Here is a 20934-nt window from a genome sequence, read left to right on the forward strand (position 1 = left end):
CTGACTGACTGATTATAGTTAATTAGGAGCTGACTGACTGATTATAGTTAATTAGGAGCTGACTGCCTGACTGATTATAGTTAATTAGGAGCTGACTGCCTGACTGATTATAGTTAATTAGGAGCTGACTGACTGACTGACTGATTATAGTTCATTAGGAGCTGACTGACTGACTGATTATAGTTCATTAGGAACTGACTGACTGAATATAGTTAATTAGGGACTGACTGACTGATTATAGTTAATTAGGAGCTGACTGACTGACTGATTATAGTTAATTAGGAGCTGAGTGACTGACTGACTGATTATAGTTAATTAGGAGCTGACTGACTGTTCTATCTAGAATGCAGGTTATTTGAAGGTCAGTCAGTCTCCGACTGTAATGTAATCCATCTCAAACACCAAGTATGTCTCAGGTGCTGTGGGTTAGTGTGTGTGTGTGTGTGTGTGTGTGTGTGTCTCTCTAACAGTGTATGTGTGTGTGTCTCCAGGTGCCATGTCGTCTGGGCTGCGTCTGGAAGATTCTCCCTTCGGTCCGTACGACTTCCTGTCTGCTGGCTCCGCCCCCCTCAACTCTCCCGGCCAATCAATGGGCTCGGTGGGCGACAGCTGGCCCCCTCGTGCCAAATCCCCCCATGGAAACACAAACGTTACCTGGCCCCCAGGTATGCACCGACTCTCACTCACGTACACACTTTAAATAGGAACAGGTGAAACAGAGCAGTAACGTCCATACAGCTCTACTTGTTTGAAATGTAACCTTTATTTAACTAGGGCAAGTCAGTTAAGAACAAATTCTTATTTACAATGACGGCCAAACCCAGGACGACGCTTTGGCCAATTATGGGACTCCCAATCACGGCCCGGATGTGATACAGCCTGGATTCGAACCAGATACCGCAGTGATGCCTCAATCACTGAGATGCAGTGTCTTTAAAAAACAAAACAAAATCAGCAATATACACACACTTCTCCATAATGACAAAGCGAGAACGGGGTTTGAGAAGTGCCCTCCGTACTTTGACTTGGATGAGTCCAAAGGCGTACTCCGTTTGTTCGTGTTTTGAATGAAATGTTGCCTGTTCACATCTCAAATGTTGCCCGACTACAATATTTTCATCTCGATATGTTAATAAATACATGCTGTGTTTAATTTTGGCAAGTTTACCACCTGCCTACAATACCGTAGATCACAAGCCCATAATAAGTCAATAGGGCTAGCTGGCTAGCTACTAGTACTGGTAGGGCTAACTGGCTAGCTACTAGTGCTGTTAGGGCTAACTGGCTAGCTACTAGTACTGGTAGGGCTAACTGGCTAGTACTGTTAGGGCTAACTGGCTAGTACTGTTAGGGCTAACTGGCTAGCTGCTAGTACTGTTAGGGCTAACTGGCTAGCTGCTAGTACTGTTAGGGCTAACTGGCTAGCTACTAGTACTGTTAGGGCTAGCTACTAGTACTGTTAGGGCTAACTGGCTAGCTACTAGTGCTGTTAGGGATAACTGGCTAGCTACTAGTACTGTTAGGGCTAGCTGGCTAGCTACTAGTGCTGTTAGGGCTAACTGGCTAGCTACTAGTACTGTTAGGGCTAGCTACTAGTACTGTTAGGGCTAGCTGGCTAGCTACTAGTACTGTTAGGGCTAGCTGGCTAGCTACTAGTACTGTTAGGGCTAGCTGGCTAGCTACTAGTACTGTTAAGGCTAGCTGGCTAGTACTGTCAGGGCTAGCTGGCTAGCTACTAGTACTGTTAGGGCTAACTGGCTAGCTACTAGTACTGTTAGGGCTAACTGGCTAGCTACTAGTACTGTTAGGGCTAGCTGGCTAGTACTGTCAGGGCTAGCTGGCTAGCTACTAGTACTGTCAGGGCTAACTGGCTAGCTACTAGTACTGTTAGGGCTAACTGGCTAGCTACTAGTACTGTTAGGGCTAGCTGGCTAGTACTGTTAGGGCTAGCTGGCTAGCTACTAGTACTGTTAGGGCTAGCTGGCTAGTACTGTTAGGGCTAACTGGCTAGTACTGTTAGGGCTAGCTGGCTAGCTACTAGTACTGTTAGGGCTAGCTACTAGTACTGTTAGCTATCCAGACAGCCACAACAAATTGTTAGCTAGCTACCCACAAAGAATTGACATAAAATTAGTTTTAGGTCATTTTTTTGTTGTTGCCTGATATAAACTAGCTGGTTAGCTACGTTATTACAATTCACATATAGCTAGCTGAGAAGGTATGATGTAAAACAATTCCTTTGTGTATATCTAGTTAAGAGTCTCCTATTGTCCTATTGTCCTTGCTGTAAGACGGCTCCGTGAATGGGGGGGGGGGGGAGCTGCAGCGTGAGGTTAATACAGTAGTTGGAGAGATTCTCAAACGTTCTGTTTTTACGGATTCCTCTACGCACTCGGTCCTCCACCAGAACGTCCTGAAGACAACGTGGTTGGATAATGAATTTGGAGCGTGATGAGTGTGGAGCGCGGTAGTATGCATATTGAGGAAACACCCCCTAGGTTTCAGGAAATGGTAAATACAGGTTTTTTTAAATGCACAATTGTCCAACTTCACTGACCCCCCCCCATCCAACCTTACATTACATTTACATTTAAGTCATTTAGCAGACGCTCTTATCCAGAGCGACTTACAAATCTTTAGGCCTACATCAGCACCACCTTGGCATAAAGTCCTATGGAGAGCCCTGATTTGTACATTTAAACATGTTTCTACTGAAGAGCAGCCAATTACCAAGTGTTCTACCGTTCCTCCTGAGGGGGTCGTCTGCCAACGTCATTATCAGGCTAAGAAAAAAAGGTGCCATTTGCATATGATTTGAGCGGTGACCTGGGGTCCGTCTCTCTCCAGACCTCCCATCACCCTCGTCTTCCTGTATGTCTCTCTACAGACCTCCCCTAACCCTCGTCTTTCTGTATGTCTCTCTACAGACCTCCCATCACCCTCGTCTTCCTGTATGTCTCTCTACAGACCTCCCCTAACCCTCGTCTTTCTGTATGTCTCTCTACAGACCTCCCCTCACCCTCGTCTTCCTGTATGTCTCTCTACAGACCTCCCCTCACCCTCGTCTTCCTGTATGTCTCTCTCCAGACCTCCCATCACCCTCGTCTTCCTGTATGTCTCTCTACAGACCTCCCCTAACCCTCGTCTTTCTGTATGTCTCTCTACAGACCTCCCCTCACCCTCGTCTTCCTGTATGTCTCTCTACAGACCTCCCCTAACCCTCGTCTTTCTGTATGTCTCTCTACAGACCTCCCCTCACCCTCGTCTTCCTGTATGTCTCTCTACAGACCTCCCCTAACCCTCGTCTTCCTGTATGTCTCTCTCCAGATCTCCCATCACCCTCGTCTTCCTGTATGTCTCTCTACAGACCTCCCCTCACCCTCGTCTTCCTGTATGTCTCTCTCCAGACCTCCCATCACCCTCGTCTTCCTGTATGTCTCCTCACCCTCGTCTTCCTGTATGTCTCTCTCCAGACCACCCATCACCCTCGTCTTCCTGTATGTCTCTCTCCAGACCACCCATCACCCTCGTCTTCCTGTATGTCTCTCCTCACCCTCGTCTTCCTGTATGTCTCTCTCCAGACCTCTCCTCACCCTCCTATTCCTCTGTCTCTCTCCAGACCCCCTCTCTCACTCTTTATTCCTGTATGTCTCTCTCCTCACTCTTTATTCCTGTATGTCTCTCTCCTCACTCTTTATTCCTGTATGTCTCTCCTCACTCTTTATTCCTGTGTCTCTCCTCACTCTTTATTCCTGTATGTCTCTCTCCTCACTCTTTATTCCTGTATGTCTCTCTCCTCACTCTTTATTCCTGTATGTCTCTCTCCTCACTCTTTATTCCTGTATGTCTCCCCTCACCCTCGTCTTCCTGTATGTCTCTCTCCTCACTCTTTATTCCTGTATGTCTCTCTCCTCACTCTTTATTCATGTATGTCTCTCTCCTCACTCTTTATTCCTGTATGTCTCTCTCCTCACTCTTTATTCCTGTATGTCTCTCTCCTCACTCTTTATTCCTGTATGTCTCTCTCCTCACTCTTTATTCCTGTATGTCTCTCTCCTCACTCTTTATTCCTGTATGTCTCTCTCCTCACTCTTTATTCCTGTATGTCTCTCTCCTCACTCTTTATTCCTGTATGTCTCTCTCCTCACTCTTTATTCCTGTATGTCTCTCTCCTCACTCTTTATTCCTGTATGTCTCTCTCCTCACTCTTTATTCCTGTATGTCTCTCCTCACCCTCCTATTCCTGTATGTCTCTCCCCAGAGTTCCGGCCCGGGGAGCCATGGAAAGGTTACCCCAACATCGACCCTGAGACTGACCCTTTCGTGACCCCTGGTAGTGTCATCAACAACCTCTCCATCAACACCGTCCGCCACGTAGACCCCCTCCGAGACCTGCCAGGTAACACACACCGTCCGCCACGTAGACCCCCTCCGAGACCTGCCAGGTAACACACCGTCCGCCACGTAGACCCCCTCCGAGACCTGCCAGGTAACACACCGTCCGCCACGTAGACCCCCTCCGAGACCTGCCAGGTAACACACCGTCCTCTATGTAGACCCCCTCCGAGACCTGCCAGGTAACACACACCGTCCGCCACGTAGACCCCCTCAGAGACCTGCCAGGTAACACACCGTCCGCCACGTAGACCCCCTCCGAGACCTGCCAGGTAACACACCGTCCTCTATGTAGACCCCCTCAGAGACCTGCCAGGTAACACACCATCCTCTATGTAGACCCCCTCAGAGACCTGCCAGGTAACAGGTAGACCCCCTCAGAGACCTGCCAGGTAACACACACCGTCCGCCACGTAGACCCCCTCAGAGACCTGCCAGGTAATACACACACCGTCCTCTACGTAGACCCCCTCAGAGACCTGCCAGGTAACAGGTAGACCCCCTCAGAGACCTGCCAGGTAACACACCGTCCTCTATGTAGACCCCCTCAGAGACCTGCCAGGTAATAGGTAGACCCCCTCAGAGACCTGCCAGGTAACACACACCATCTTCTATGTAGACCCCCTCAGAGACCTGCCAGGTAACACACACCGTCCACCACGTAGACCCCCTCAGAGACCTGCCAGGTAATACACACACCCGTCCTCTACGTAGACCCCCTCAGAGACCTGCCAGGTAACAGGTAGACCCCCCTCAGAGACCTGCCAGGTAACAGGTAGACCCCCCTCAGAGACCTGCCAGGTAACAGGTAGACCCCCTCAGAGACCTGCCAGGTAACAGGTAGACCCCCTCAGAGACCTGCCAGGTAACAGGTAGACTACATCACACAGTTCAGACCGGATCTGATTTATCTCTAGAGAAACTACAACTCCCTACTTCGTCACTACATCAAAAACCAGAAATAACTGAGATGTTTAATCTCTCAGCGCTATTGATTATCCCTGATGATTTGTACGTCTACAGCTGAAGCTTGTTGTCAGGTCAACTCACCCAGTCTGAAAAGGACTGTCCTCAGGCTGGTGGACGAGCTTCCTTTCATCCCTGCTGTTGTTGTTGTCTATTGTTCTGTCCAGTGTTAACTGTGTTTCACTGAACCCTCTCTCTCTCTCTCCTCTGTCTCTCTCTCTTTTCTCTCTCTTTTCTCTCTCCTTTCTCTCTTCTCTCTCTCTCTTTTCTCTCTCCTGTCTCTCCTCTCTCTCTCCAGGACCATCCTCATCTCTGAACACCACGATGCCTTCTAACAGTGCCTGGTCATCTAGTCGTGCCTCCAGCCACAGTGGTTCACTCGCCAGTACGACACAAAGCATTACAGGTAGGTCTAACCCCCCCCCCCCCCCCCCAAAGCATTACAGGTAGGTCCCCCCCCCCCCCCCAAAGCATTACAGGTAGGTCCCCCCCCCCAAAGCATTACAGGTAGGTCCCCCCCCCCCAAAGCATTACAGGTAGGTCCCCCCCCAAAGCATTACAGGTAGGTCCCCCCCCCAAAGCATTATAGGTAGGGCCCCCCCCCCCCAAAGCATTACAGGTAGGCCCCCCCCCCAAAGCATTACAGGTAGGTCCCCCCCCCAAAGCATTACAGGTAGGCCCCCCCCCCAAAGCATTACAGGTAGGCCCCCCCCCCAAAGCATTACAGGTAGGCCCCCCCCCAAAGCATTACAGGTAGGTCCCCCCCCAAAGCATTACAGGTAGGCCCCCCCCCCCCCCAAAGCATTACAGGTAGGCCCCCCCCCAAAGCATTACAGGTAGGCCCCCCCCCAAAGCATTACAGGTAGCCCCCCCCCCCCCCAAGCATTACAGGTAGGTCTAACCCCCCCCAAGCATTACAGGTAGGTCTAACCCCCCCCCCCCCCCCAAAGCATTACAGGTAGGTCTAAACCCCCCCCAAAGCATAACAGGTAGGTCTAACCCCCCCCCCCCCCAAAGCATTACAGGTAGGTCTAAACCCCCCCCAAAGCATAACAGGTAGGTCTAACCCCCCCCCAAAGCATTACAGGTAGGTCTAACCCCCCCCAAGCATTACAGGTAGGTCTAAACCCCCCCCACAGCATAACAGGTAGGTCTAACCCCCCCCCCCAAAGCATAACAGGTAGGTCTAACCCCCCCCCCCCCAAAGCATTACAGGTAGGTCTAACCCCCCCCAAAGCATTACAGGTAGATCTAAACCCCCCCCACAGCATAACAGGTAGGTCTAACCCCCCCCCCCCAAAGCATTACAGGTAGGTCTAACCCCCCCCAAAGCATTACAGGTAGGTCTAAACCCCCCCCACAGCATAACAGGTAGGTCTAACCCCCCCCCCCAAAGCATTACAGGTAGGTCTAACCCCCCCCCCAAAGCATTACAGGTAGGTCTAAACCCCCCCCACAGCATAACAGGTAGGTCTAAACCCCCCCCAAAGCATAACAGGTAGGTCTAACCCCCCCCCAAAGCATTACAGGTAGGTCTAAACCCCCTCCAAAGCATTACAGGTAGGTCTAAACCCCCTCCAAAGCATAACAGGTAGGTCTAACCCCCCCCCAAAGCATAACAGGTAGGTCTAACCCCCCCCCAAAGCATTACAGGTAGGTCTAAACCCCCTCCAAAGCATTACAGGTAGGTCTAAACCCCCTCCAAAGCATTACAGGTAGGTCTAAACCCCCTCCAAAGCATAACAGGTAGGTCTAAACCCCCTCCAAAGCATAACAGGTAGGTCTAACCCCCCCCCCCCAAAGCATAACAGGTAGGTCTAACCCCCCCCCCCAAAGCATAACAGGTAGGTCCCCCCCCCCCCCCCCACAGCATAACAGGTAGGTCTAACCCCCCCTGCCCTCAGCTGGGACGATACATAGAACATGATTGTTGGTTGTGATCAGTGGTCTGTAGTAGATACATCCATCACACTGTTAATATGGCTGATACATCCATCACGCTGTTAATATGGCTGATACATCCATCACGCTGGTAATATGGCTGATACATCCATCACGCTGGTAATATGGCTGATACAGCCATCACGCTGGTAATATGGCTGATACATCCATCACGCTGGTAATATGGCTGATACATCCATCACGCTGGTAATATGGCTGATACATCCATCACGCTGTTAATATGGCTGATACATCCATCACGCTGTTAATATGGCTGATACGTCCATCACGCTGGTAATATGGCTGATACATCCATCACGCTGGTAATATGGCTGATACATCCATCACGCTGGTAATATGGCTGATACATCCATCACGCTGGTAATATGGCTGATACATCCATCACGCTGGTAATATGGCTGATACATCCATCACGCTGGTAATATGGCTGATACATCCATCACGCTGGTAATATGGCTGATACATCCATCACGCTGGTAATATGGCTGATACATCCATCACGCTGGTAATATGGCTGATACATCCATCACGCTGGTAATATGGCTGATACATCCATCACGCTGGTAATATGGCTGATACATCCATCACGCTGGTAATATGGCTGATACATCCATCACGCTGGTAATATGGCTGATACATCCATCACGCTGGTAATATGGCTGATACAGTCCATCACGCTGGTAATATGGCTGATACGTCCATCACGCTGGTAATATGGCTGATACGTCCATCACGCTGGTAATATGGCTGATACGTCCATCACGCTGGTAATATGGCTGATACGTCCATCACGCTGGTAATATGGCTGATACGTCCATCACGCTGGTAATATGGCTGATACGTCCATCACGCTGGTAATATGGCTGATACGTCCATCACGCTGGTAATATGGCTGATACGTCCATCACGCTGTTAATATGGCTGATACGTCCATCACGCTGTTAATATGGCTGATACGTCCATCACGCTGGTAATATGGCTGATACGTCCATCACGCTGGTAATATGGCTGATACGTCCATCACGCTGGTAATATGGCTGATACGTCCATCACGCTGGTAATATGGCTGATACGTCCATCACGCTGGTAATATGGCTGATACGTCCATCACGCTGGTAATATGGCTGATACGTCCATCACGCTGGTAATATGGCTGATACGTCCATCACGCTGGTAATATGGCTGATACATCCATCACGCTGGTAATATGGCTGATACATCCATCACGCTGGTAATATGGCTGATACATCCATCACGCTGGTAATATGGCTGATACATCCATCACGCTGGTAATATGGCTGATACGTCCATCACGCTGGTAATATGGCTGATACGTCCATCACGCTGGTAATATGGCTGATACGTCCATCACGCTGGTAATATGGCTGATACGTCCATCACGCTGGTAATATGGCTGATACGTCCATCACGCTGGTAATATGGCTGATACGTCCATCACGCTGGTAATATGGCTGATACGTCCATCACGCTGGTAATATGGCTGATACGTCCATCACGCTGGTAATATGGCTGATACGTCCATCACGCTGGTAATATGGCTGATACGTCCATCACGCTGGTAATATGGCTGATACGTCCATCACGCTGGTAATATGGCTGATACGTCCATCACGCTGGTAATATGGCTGATACGTCCATCACGCTGGTAATATGGCTGATACGTCCATCACGCTGGTAATATGGCTGATACGTCCATCACGCTGGTAATATGGCTGATACGTCCATCACGCTGGTAATATGGCTGATACGTCCATCACGCTGGTAATATGGCTGATACGTCCATCACGCTGTTAATATGGCTGATACGTCCATCACGCTGGTAATATGGCTGATACGTCCATCACGCTGGTAATATGGCTGATACGTCCATCACGCTGGTAATATGGCTGATACGTCCATCACGCTGGTAATATGGCTGATACGTCCATCACGCTGGTAATATGGCTGATACATCCATCACGCTGGTAATATGGCTGATACATCCATCACGCTGGTAATATGGCTGATACATCCATCACGCTGGTAATATGGCTGATACATCCATCACGCTGGTAATATGGCTGATACATCCATCACGCTGGTAATATGGCTGATACATCCATCACGCTGGTAATATGGCTGATACATCCATCACGCTGGTAATATGGCTGATACATCCATCACGCTGGTAATATGGCTGATACATCCATCACGCTGGTAATATGGCTGATACATCCATCACGCTGGTAATATGGCTGATACATCCATCACGCTGGTAATATGGCTGATACGTCCATCACGCTGGTAATATGGCTGATACGTCCATCACGCTGGTAATATGGCTGATACGTCCATCACGCTGGTAATATGGCTGATACGTCCATCACGCTGTTAATATGGCTGATACGTCCATCACGCTGGTGATATGGCTGATACGTCCATCACGCTGGTGATATGGCTGATACGTCCATCACGCTGGTGATATGGCTGATACATCCATCACGCTGGTGATATGGCTGATACATCCATCACGCTGGTAATATGGCTGATACATCCATCACGCTGGTAATATGGCTGATACAGCCATCACGCTGGTAATATGGCTGATACATCCATCACACTGGTAATATGGCTGATACATCCATCACACTGGTAATATGGCTGATACATCCATCACACTGGAGGAGGAGTTTAAAGCACCATGTGGTAACTCCTCCTCCTACTGTCTTATGGATCGCTGTCTCTCTCTTTCCCCTCCCTCTCTCTCCCTCTCTCCCTCCCTCTCCCTCTCTCCCTCCCTCTCCCTCTCTCTCTCTCTCTCTCTCTCTCTCTCTCTCTCTCTCTCTCTCTCTCTCTCTCTCTCTCTCTCTCTCTCTCTCTCTCTCTCTCTCTCTCTCTCTCTCTCTCCTCTCTCTCTCTCTCCTCTCTCTCCTCTCTCTCCCTCCCTCCCCCCTCCCTCCCTCCAGCCAGGTCCGGTGAGTCTAAATGGTCCCCAGGAGGGTGTAACTCGTCTCTGGCCCATGAGCTGTGGAAGGTTCCTCTGGCTCCTAAAGGTCTTTCAGCTCCTTCCCGCCCTCCTCCCGGTCTCACCAGCCACCCACAGAAACCACTTCCATCCTGGGGGGAAGCTCCTCTACGCTTGGGGGGCTGGGGGTCCTCTGACTCCAGATACACACCTGGTGAGACTGCCTTTTAACAAGGGAAGGGGGGCTGGGGGTCCTCTGACTCCAGATACACACCTGGTGAGACTGCCTTTTAACAAGGGGGGGGGGGGGGGGGGGCTGGGGGTCCTCTGACTCCAGATACACACCTGGTGAGGCTGCCTTTTAACAAGGGAAGGGGGGGGGTCCTCTGACTCCAGATACACACCTGGTGAGACTGCCTTTTAACAAGGGAAGGGGGGGGGGGGGTCCTCTGACTCCAGATACACACCTGGTGAGACTGCCTTTTAACAAGGGAAGGGGGGGGGTCCTCTGACTCCAGATACACACCTGGTGAGACTGCCTTTTAACAAGGGAAGAGGGGGGGGTCCTCTGACTCCAGATACACACCTGGTGAGACTGCCTTTTAACAAGGGAAGGGGGGGGTCCTCTGACTCCAGATACACACCTGGTGAGGCTGCCTTTTAACAAGGGAAGAGGGGGGGCTGGGGGTCCTCTGACTCCAGATACACACCTGGTGAGGCTGCCTTTTAACAAGGGAAGGGGGGGGGGGTCCTCTGACTCCAGATACACACCTGGTGAGGCTGCCTTTTAACAAGGGAAGGGGGGCTGGGGGTCCTCTGACTCCAGATACACACCTGGTGAGGCTGCCTTTTAACAAGGGAAGGGTGTGGGGGGGCTGGGGGTCCTCTGACTCCAGATACACACCTGGTGAGGCTGCCTTTTAACAAGGGAAGGGGGGGGTGTGTGTAACTGTACTGGAAGACCAGAAGTCCACAACAACAGTAAACAAACAAACATTTGACCGACTGGGGACATTTTTTTTGTTCGTCCTTAACAAGGTCATATGCTGTTTTCAAGGGGGTTTAGGGTTAAGGTTAGGTTTAGGGTTAAGGTTAGGTTTAGGGTTAAGGTTAGGTTTAGGGTTAAGGTTAGGTTTAGGGTTAAGGTTAGGTTTAAGGTTAGGTTTAGGGTTTAGGTTAGGTTTAGGGTTTAGGGTTTAGGTTAGGTTTAGGGTTTAGGTTAGGTTTAGGGTTTAGGTTAGGTTTAGGGTTTAGGTTAGGTTTAGGGTTTAGGTTAGGTTTAGGGTTTAGGTTTAGGGTTTAGGTTAGGTTTAGGGTTTAGGTTAGGTTTAGGGTTAGGTTTAGGGTTAGGGTTAGGGTTGAGGTTAGGTTTAGGGTTGAGGTTTAGGGTTGAGGTTAGGTTTAGGGTTGAGGTTAGGTTTAGGGTTGAGGTTAGGTTTAGGGTTGAGGTTAGGTTTAGGGTTGAGGTTAGGTTAAGGTTTAGGGTCAAGGTTTGGGGTTTAGGGTCAAGGTTTGGGGTTGAGGTCAAGGTTTGGGGTTGAGGTCAAGGTTTGGGGTTGAGGTCAAGGTTTGGGGTTGAGGTCAAGGTTTGGGGTTGAGGTCAAGGTTTGGGGTTGAGGTCAGGGTTTGGGGTTGAGGTCAGGGTTTGGGGTTGAGGTGAGGGGTTTAGGGTTGAGGTGAGGGGTTTAGGGTTGAGGTGAGGGGTTTAGGGTTGAGGTGAGGGGTTTAGGGTTGAGGTGAGGGGTTTAGGGTTGAGGTGAGGGGTTTAGGGTTGAGGTTAAGGGTTTAGGGTTGAGGTTTTGTAGGTTTAGGGTTGAGGTTTTGTAGGTTTAGGGTTGAGGTTTTGTAGGTTTAGGGTTGAGGTTTTGTAGGTTTAGGGTTGAGGTTTTGTAGGTTTAGGGTTGAGGTTAGGTTTAGGGTTGAGGTTAGGTTTAGGGTTGAGGTTAGGTTTAGGGTTGAGGTTAGGTTTAGGGTTAAGGTTTAGGGACAACAGGATTTTGAATGGGACTGAATTTTGTGTCCCCATAAGGTACAAGACTGTTTCAAATCAAATGTTATTGCAGGTTTGGGGAAATGCGTGTGTGTGTGTGTGTGTGTGTGTGTGTGTGTTGCCTAATTCACACTCGGGCCAAACTGAGCTGTGCTGGCCTGGTTTCACATCACTATACAGTACCTTAAAGTATTCAGACCCTTTGACTTTTCCCACAATTTGTTACGTTACAGCCTTATTCTAAAATGGATTAAATATTTTTCCCTCATCCAATCTATACACAATACCCCATAATGACACCACAATACCCCATAATGACATCACAATACCCCATAATGACACCACAATATCCCATAATGACATCACAATAGCCCATAATGACATCACAATAGCCCATAATGACATCACAATAGCCCATAATGACATCACAATAGCCCATAATGACATCACAATACCCCATAATGACATCACAATACCCCATAATGACAGTGAAAACAGGTTTGTAGAAATTTTAGCAAAATGTATTACAAGTAAAAAAAACTGAAATACTTTATTTCCATAAGTATTCAGACCCTTTGCTATGAGACTTGAAATTGAGCTCAGGTGTTTCCATTGATCATCCTTGAGATGTTTCTACAACTTGATTGGAGTCCACCTGTGGTAAATTCTATTGATTGGACATGATTTGGAGGCACACACCTGTCTATATAAGGTCCCACAGTTGACAGTGCATGTCAGTGCAAAAACCAAGCCATGAGGTCGAAGGAATTGTCCGTAGAGCTTAGAGACAGGATTGTGTCGGCACAGATCTGGGGAAGGATACCAAAACATTTCTGCAGCGTTGAAGGTCCCCAAGAACACAGTGACCTCCATCATTCTTAAATGGAAGAAGTTTGGAACCACCAAGACTCTTCCTAGAGCTGGCCGCCCGGCCAAACTGAGCATTCTGGGGAAAAGGGCCTTGGTCAGGGAGGTGACCAAGAACCTGATGGTCACTCTGACAGAGCTCCAGAGTTCCTCTTTGGAGATGGGAGAACCTTCCAGAAGGACAACTATCTCTGCAGCACTCCACCAATCAGGCCTTTTTTAATTATTTATTTCACTTTTATTTAACCAGGTAGGCCAGTTAAGAACAAGTTCTCATTTACAACTGCGACCTGGCCAAGATAAAGCAAAGCAGTTCGACACATACAACAACACAGTTACACATGGAGTAAAACAAACATACAGTCAATAACACAATAGAAAAGTCTATATACAATGTGAGCAAATGTAGTAAGATTAGGGCGGTAAGGCAATAAATAGGCCATAGTGGTGAAGTAATTACAATTTAGCAATTAAACACTGGAGTGATAGATGAGCAGAAGATGAATGTGCAAGTAGAGATACTGGGGTGCAAAGGAGCAATAAATAAATAAATACAGTATGGGGATGAGGTAGTTGGATGGGCTGTTTACAGATGGGCTGTGTACAGGTGCAGTGATCTGTGAGCTGCTCTGACAGCTGGTGTTTAAAGCTAGTGAGGGAGATATGAGTCTCCAGCTTCAGAGATTTTTGCAGTTTGTTCCAGTCATTGGCAGCAGAGACCTGGAAGGAAAGGTGGCCAAAGGAGGAATTGGCTTTGGGGGTGACCAGTGAGATATACCTGCTGGAGCGCGTGCTACGGGTGGGTGCTGCTATGGTGACCAGTGAGCTGAGATAAGGCGGGGCTTTACCTAGCAAGGACTTACAGATGACCCGGAGCCAGTGGGTTTGGCAACGATTATGAAGTGAAGGCCAGCCAACGAGAGCGCACAGGTCGCAGTGGTGGGTAGTATATGGGGCTTTGGTGACAAAACGGATGGCACTGTGATAGACTGCATCCAGCTTGTTGAGTAGGGTGTTGGAGGCTATTTTGTAAATGACATCGCCGAAGTCGAGGATCGGTAGGATGGTCAGTTTTACGAGGGTATGTTTGGCAGCATGAGTGAAGGATGCTTTGTTGCGAAATAGGAAGCCAATTCTAGATTTCACTTTGGATTGGAGATGATTGATGTGAGTCTGGAAGGAGAGTTTACAGTCTAACCAGACACCTAGGTATTTGTAGTTGTCCACATATTCTAAGTCAGAACCGTCCAGAGTAGTGATGCTGGACGGGCGGGCAGGTCGGTTGAAGAGCATGCATTTAGTTTTGCTTGTATTTAGGAGCAGTTGGAGACCACGGAAGGAGAGTTGTATGGCATTGAAGCTCGTCTGGAGGGTTGTTAACACGGTGTCCAAAGAAGGGCCAGAAGTGTACAGAATTGTGTCGTCTGCGTAGAGGTGGATCAGAGACTCACCAGCAGCAAGAGCGACATCATTGATATATACAGAGAAAAGAGTTGGCCTGAGAATTGAACCCTGTGGCACCCCCATAGAGACTGCCAGAGGTCCGGACAACAGGCCCTCCGATTTGACACACTGAACTCTATCAGAGAAGTAGTTGGTGAACCAGGCGAGGCAATCATTTGAGAAACCAAGGCTATTGAGTCTGCCAATAAGAATGTGGTGATTGACAGAGTCGAAAGCCTTGGCCAGGTCAATGAATATGGCAGCACATTATTGTTTCTTATCGATGGCGGTTATGATATCGTTTAGGACCTGGAGCGTGGCTGAGGTGCACCCATGACCAGCTCTGAAACCAGATTGCATAGCGGAGAAGGTACGGTGGGATTCGAAATGGTCGGTGATCTGCTTATTAACTTGGCTTTCGAAGACCTTAGAAAGGCAGGGTAGGATAGATATAGATCTGGAGCAGTTTGGGTCTAGAGTGTCCCCCCCTTTGAAGAGGGGGATGACCGCGGCAGCTTTCCAATCTTTGGGGATCTCAGACGATATGAAAGAGAGGTTGAACAGGCTAGTAATAGGGGTTGCAACAATTTCGGCAGATAATTTTAGAAAGAGGGTCCAGATTGTCTAGCCCTGCTGATTTGTTGGGGTCCAGATTTTGCCGCTCTTTCAGAACATCAGCTATCTGAATTTGGGTGAAGGAGAAATGGGGAAGGCTTGGACGAGTTGCTGTGGGGGGTGCAGTGCTGTTGACCGGGGTAGCCAGGTGGAAAGCATGGCCAGCCGTAGAAAAAAATATTATTGAAATTATGGTAGAGTGACCAGTGGGAAGCCACTCCTCAGTAAAAGGCACATGACAGCCCACTGTGAGTTTGCCAAAATGCACCTGAAGACTCTAAGACCATGAGAAACAAGATTCTCTGGTCTGATGAAACCAAGATTGAACTATTTGGCCTGAATGCTAAGCATCACATCTGGAGGAAACCTGGCACCATCCCTACGGTGAAGCATGGTGGTGGCAGCATCATGCTGTGGGGATGTTTTTCATCGGTTGGCAGGGACTGGGAGACTAGTCAGGATCGAGGGAAAGATGAACGGAGCAAAGTACAGAAAGATCCTTGATGAAAACCTGCTTCAGAGCGCTCCGCACCTCAGACTGGGGTGAAGGTTCACCTTCCAACAGGACACCGACCCTAAACACACAGCCAAGACAACACAGGAGTGGCTTCGGGACAAGTCTCTGAATGTCCAGGAGTGGCCCAGCCAGAGCCCGGACTTGAACCAGATCAAACATCTCTGGAGAGACCTGAAAATAGCTGTGCAGCGACGCTCCCCATCAAACCTGACAGAGCTTGAGAGGATCTGCAGAGAAGAATGGGAGAAACTCCCCAAATACAGGTGTGCCAAGCTTGTAGCGTCTAACCCAAGAAGACTCAAGGCTGTAATCACTGCCAAAGGTGCTTCAACAAAGTACTGAGTAAAGGGTCTGAATACTTATGTAAAATGTGATATTTCAGTTTTTATTTTGAATACATTTGCTATAATTTATGCTGTTTTTGCTTTGTCATTATGGGGTATTGTGATGTCATTATGGGGTATTGTGATGTCATTATGGGGTATTGTGTGTAGATTGAGGAGGGGACACACACAATTTTAATCAATTTTAGAATAAGGCTGTAACGTAACAAAATGTGGAAAAAGTCAAGGGGTCTGAATACTTTCCGAAGGCTCCTGTAGTTGCTGGAACCGTGTTATAAAGGAACATGGGAGAACAAACACCAGAGCCGGTAGGGTACGGATTGGCCCCGGAGAGCCGGTAGGGTACGGATTGGCCCCGGAGAGCCGGTAGGCTACCGGATTGGCCCCGGAGAGCCGGTAGGCTACCGGATTGGCCCCGGAGAGCCGGTAGGCTACCGGATTGGCCCCGGAGAGCCGGTAGGCTACCGGTAGGCTACCGGACTGGCCCCGGAGAGCCGGTAGGCTACCGGTAGGCTACCGGACTGGCCCCGGAGAGCCGGTAGGCTACCGGACTGGCCCCGGAGAGCCGGTAGGCTACCGGACTGGCCCCGGAGAGCCGGTAGGCTACCGGACTGGCCCCGGAGAGCCGGTAAGCTACCGGACTGGCCCCGGAGAGCCGGTAAGCTACCGGACTGGCCCCGGAGAGCCGGTAGGCTACCGGATTGGCCCCGGAGAGCCGGTAGGCTACCGGATTGGCCCCGGAGAGCCGGTAGACTACCGACTGGCCCCGGAGAGCCGGTAGGCTACCGACTGGCCCTGTCGTGGAAATGAAGTGTGTCTGGGTAATAATCGTCTGTTCTCGCAGGTTGTAGTTGGAGTGACGGTAGCAGCAGCTCAGGGAGAACCAACTGGCTCGTTCTCAAGAATCTCACAACTCAGGTAAAAAAACACACACCCATTCTCTCTCACTTATACACACACACTCACACACTCCGGCCTACTATCTACCATTGTTATAGGACTTGACCAGTGGGGACTTTGTCAGAAAATCTATTTTTTGCATAATTCAACATACTAGCTACAACAGCAAGTGTCATGAAACTGGGGGGAAAAATGGTTGGATACTTTCAGGAGGACTAGTGACTGGTTGGTTACTTTTAGGAGGACTACCAAGGGGCTAGTGACTGGTTGGTTACTTTTAGGAGGACTACCAAGGGGCTAGTGACTGGTTGGTTACTTTTAGGAGGACTAGTGACTGGTTGGTTACTTTTAGGAGGACTACCAAGGGACTAGTGACTGGTTGGTTACTTTTAGGAGGACTAGTGACTGGTTGGTTACTTTTAGGAGGACTACCAAGGGACTAGTGACTGGTTGGCTACTTTTAGGAGGACTAGTGACTGGTTGGTTACTTTTAGGAGGACAACCAAGGGGCTAGTGACTGGTTGACTACTTTTAGGAGGACTAGTGACTGGTTGGCTACTTTTAGGAGGACAACCAAGGGGCTAGTGACTGGTTGGCTACTTTTAGGAGGATTACCAAGGGTCTAGTGACTGGTTGGCTACTTTTAGGAGGACTAGTGACTGGTTGGTTACTTTTAGGAGGACTACCAAGGGACTAGTGACTGGTTGGTTACTTTTAGGAGGACTAGTGACTGGTTGGTTACTTTTAGGAGGACTACCAAGGGACTAGTGACTGGTTGGCTACTTTTAGGAGGACTAGTGACTGGTTGGTTACTTTTAGGAGGACAACCAAGGGGCTAGTGACTGGTTGGCTACTTTTAGGAGGACTAGTGACTGGTTGGCTACTTTTAGGAGGACTACCAAGGGGCTAGTGACTGGTTGGCTACTTTTAGGAGGACTACCAAGGGGCTAGTGACTGGTTGGCTACTTTTAGGAGGACAACCAAGGGGCTAGTGACTGGTTGGCTACTTTTAGGAGGACTAGTGACTGGTTGCCTACTTTTAGGAGGACTAGTGACTGGTTGGCTACTTTTAGGAGGACTAGTGACTGGTTGGCTACTTTTAGGAGGACCACCAAGGGGCTAGTGACTGGTTGGCTACTTTTAGGAGGACTAGTGACTGGTTGGCTACTTTTAGGAGGACTAGTGACTGGTTGGCTACTTTTAGGAGGACTACCAAGGGGCTAGTGACTGGTTGGCTACTTTTAGGTGGACTAGTGACTGGTTGGCTACTTTTAGGTGGACTACCAAGGGGCTAGTGACTGGTTGGCTACTTTAGGAGGACTACCAAGGGGCTAGTGACTGGTTGGCTACTTTTAGGAGGACTACCAAGGGGCTAGTGACTGGTTGGCTACTTTTAGGAGGACTACCAAGGGGCTAGTGACTGGTTGGCTACTTTTAGGAGGACTAGTGACTGGTTGGCTACTTTTAGGTGGACTAGTGACTGGTTGGCTACTTTTAGGTGGACTAGTGACTGGTTGGCTACTTTTAGGAAGACAACCAAGGGGTTAGTGTCTGGTTGGCTACTTTTAGGTGGACTACCAAGGGACTAGTGACTGGTTGGTTACTTTTAGGACGACTACCAAGGGGCTAGTGACTGGTTGGTTACTTTTAGGAGGACCACCAAGGGGCTAGTGACTGGTTGGCTACTTTTAGGAGGACTAGTGACTGGTTGCCTACTTTTAGGAGGACTAGTGACTGGTTGGTTACTTTTAGGAGGACTAGTGACTGGTTGGTTACTTTTAGGAGGACTAGTGACTGGTTGGTTACTTTTAGGTGGACTAGTGACTGGTTGGCTACTTTTAGGTGGACTAGTGACTGGTTGGCTACTTTTAGGTGGACTAGTGACTGGTTGGCTACTTTTAGGAGGACTAGTGAATGGTTGGCTACTTTTAGGAGGACTACCAAGGGGCTAGTGACTGGTTGGCTACTTTTAGGTGGACTAGTGACTGGTTGGCTTTTTTTAGGAGGACTACCAAGGGACTAGTGACTGGTTGGCTACTTTTGGGAGGACTACCAAGGGGCTAGTGACTGGTTGGTTACTTTTGGGAGGACTACCAAGGGGTTAGTGTCTGGTTGGCTACTTTTAGGAGGACTACCAAGGGGCTAGTGACTGGTTGGTTACTTTTAGGAGGACTACCAAGGGGCTAGTGACTGGTTGGCTACTTTTAGGAGGACTACCAAGGGGCTAGTGACTGGTTTCTTCAAGGCTGTTACGTCCATCTCTTACCTCCTACTACTCTGTAGATTGACTGCTCTTCTCTGAGGACAATGTATGTTACTAACTGCTCTCCTCCCTTCCTCTCCTCCCTCCTGTCCTCCCTTCCTCCTCCCTTCCTCTCCTCCCTCCTCTCCTCCCTTCCTCTCCTCCCTTCCTCTCCTCCCTCCCTCTCCTCCCTCCTGTCCTCTCCTCCCTCCTGTCCTCTCCTCCCTCCTGTCCTCTCCTCCCTCCTGTCCTCTCCTCCCTCCTGTCCTCCCTCCCTTCTGTCCTCTCCTCCCTCCTGTCCTCTCCTCCCTCCCCTCCCTCTCCTCCCTCCTGTCCTCCCCTCCCTCCCCTCCCTCCTGTCCTCTCCTCCCTCCTGTCCTCTCCTCCCTCCCTCTCCTCCCTCCCTCCCTCCTGTCCTCTCCAGATGGATGGTTCTACTCTGAGGACTCTCTGTATGCAGCACGGTCCTCTGATTACATTCCACCTCAACCTGCCGCACGGCAATGCTGTGGTATGTTACAGCTCCAAGGACGAGGCGGCCAAGGCACAGAAGAGTCTGCACATGTAAGACAATTATACACACACACACACACACACACGCGCAACTCCCTCCTCCTCTTCATCCCCCTCTCTCTTCTCTCTCTCTCTCTCTCCTCTTCGCCCCCCTCTCTCTTCTCTCTCTCTCTCTCTCTCCTCTTCGTCCCCCTCTCTCTTCTCTCTCTCCTCTTCGTCCCCCTCTCTCTTCTCTCTCTCTCTCTCTCCTCTTCATCCCCCTCTCTCTTCTCTCTCTCTCTCTCTCCTCTTCATCCCTCTCTCTTCTCTCTCTCCTCAGGTGTGTACTAGGGAACACTACCATCCTGGCTGAGTTTGCCAGTGAGGAGGAAATCAACCGTTTCTTTGCACAAGGTCAGTCATTGGCTGCTGCCTCCCCGGGCTGGCAGGCCATTGGCTCCTCTCAGAGCCGAATGGGCGGAGCCTTGGAGGGTTCCCACCCCTTCCCCAGCCGCGCCCCGGAGCCCAGTCAATGGAACGTCAGCGACCTCCACAGCTCCTCCCTTTGGGGCGGGTTGAACTATTCCACTAGCCTATGGGGCGCCAGCGAGGGCGGGAGGATCAACAGCCCTTCTCCAATCAGCTCCTTCCTCCCCGTGGATCACCTGACAGGGGGCGGGGACTCCATGTAAAAGCCCGCCTCAGTCGAACGCTGGACAGCGTGACGACAGACGGAATAGTCTAGAATCGTTACCGCCACCGTCTCAAACACAAAGAAAAAAAGAGTCAAAGACCAACAACAAAAAAAAGACGGTAAATAATACGTCACTAGTTGGTCTCCTTCTCACTTACAAATATACAGGAGGGGGGGGGTCACCCTGTGGAAAATACATACAGGAGGGGGGGGGGGGTCACCCTGTGGAAAATACATACAGGAGGGGGGGGGTCACCCTGTGGAAAATACATACAGGAGGGGGGGGGTCACCCTGTGGAAAATACATACAGGAGGGGGGGGGTCACCCTGTGGAAAATACATACAGGAGGGGGGGGGTCACCCTGTGGAAAATACATACAGGAGGGAGGGGGGTCACCCTGTGGAAAATACATACAGGAGGGGGGGGGGGGTCACCCTGTGGAAAATACATACAGGAGGGAGGGGGGTCACCCTGTGGAAAATACATACAGGAGGGGGGGGGGTCACCCTGTGGAAAATACGTACAGGAAGTGGGGGGGTCA

The 20934-nt window shown here is 49.8% G+C and overlaps 1 protein-coding gene across 3 annotated transcripts in view; it reads left to right on the forward strand.

Moving 5' to 3' along the window:
* Positions 1–20481, forward strand: part of LOC115189867 (trinucleotide repeat-containing gene 6A protein) — a gene marked incomplete at its 5' end in the record, with an annotated part of 46519 nt that extends 26038 nt beyond the window's left edge. For all 3 annotated transcript variants that reach the window (XM_029748400.1, XM_029748401.1, XM_029748402.1), the window contains 7 exon segments: positions 492–665; positions 4262–4399; positions 5660–5767; positions 10290–10502; positions 16909–16982; positions 19631–19770; positions 20039–20481. In XM_029748400.1, coding sequence (XP_029604260.1) covers positions 492–665; positions 4262–4399; positions 5660–5767; positions 10290–10502; positions 16909–16982; positions 19631–19770; positions 20039–20390 — 1199 coding nt within the window.
* Between the last annotated feature and the right edge of the window lie 453 nt (positions 20482–20934).

The sequence above is a fragment of the Salmo trutta genome, unplaced genomic scaffold, assembly GCF_901001165.1.
Source record: "Salmo trutta unplaced genomic scaffold, fSalTru1.1, whole genome shotgun sequence".
In the NCBI taxonomy this organism is placed as follows: Eukaryota; Metazoa; Chordata; class Actinopteri; order Salmoniformes; family Salmonidae; genus Salmo; species Salmo trutta.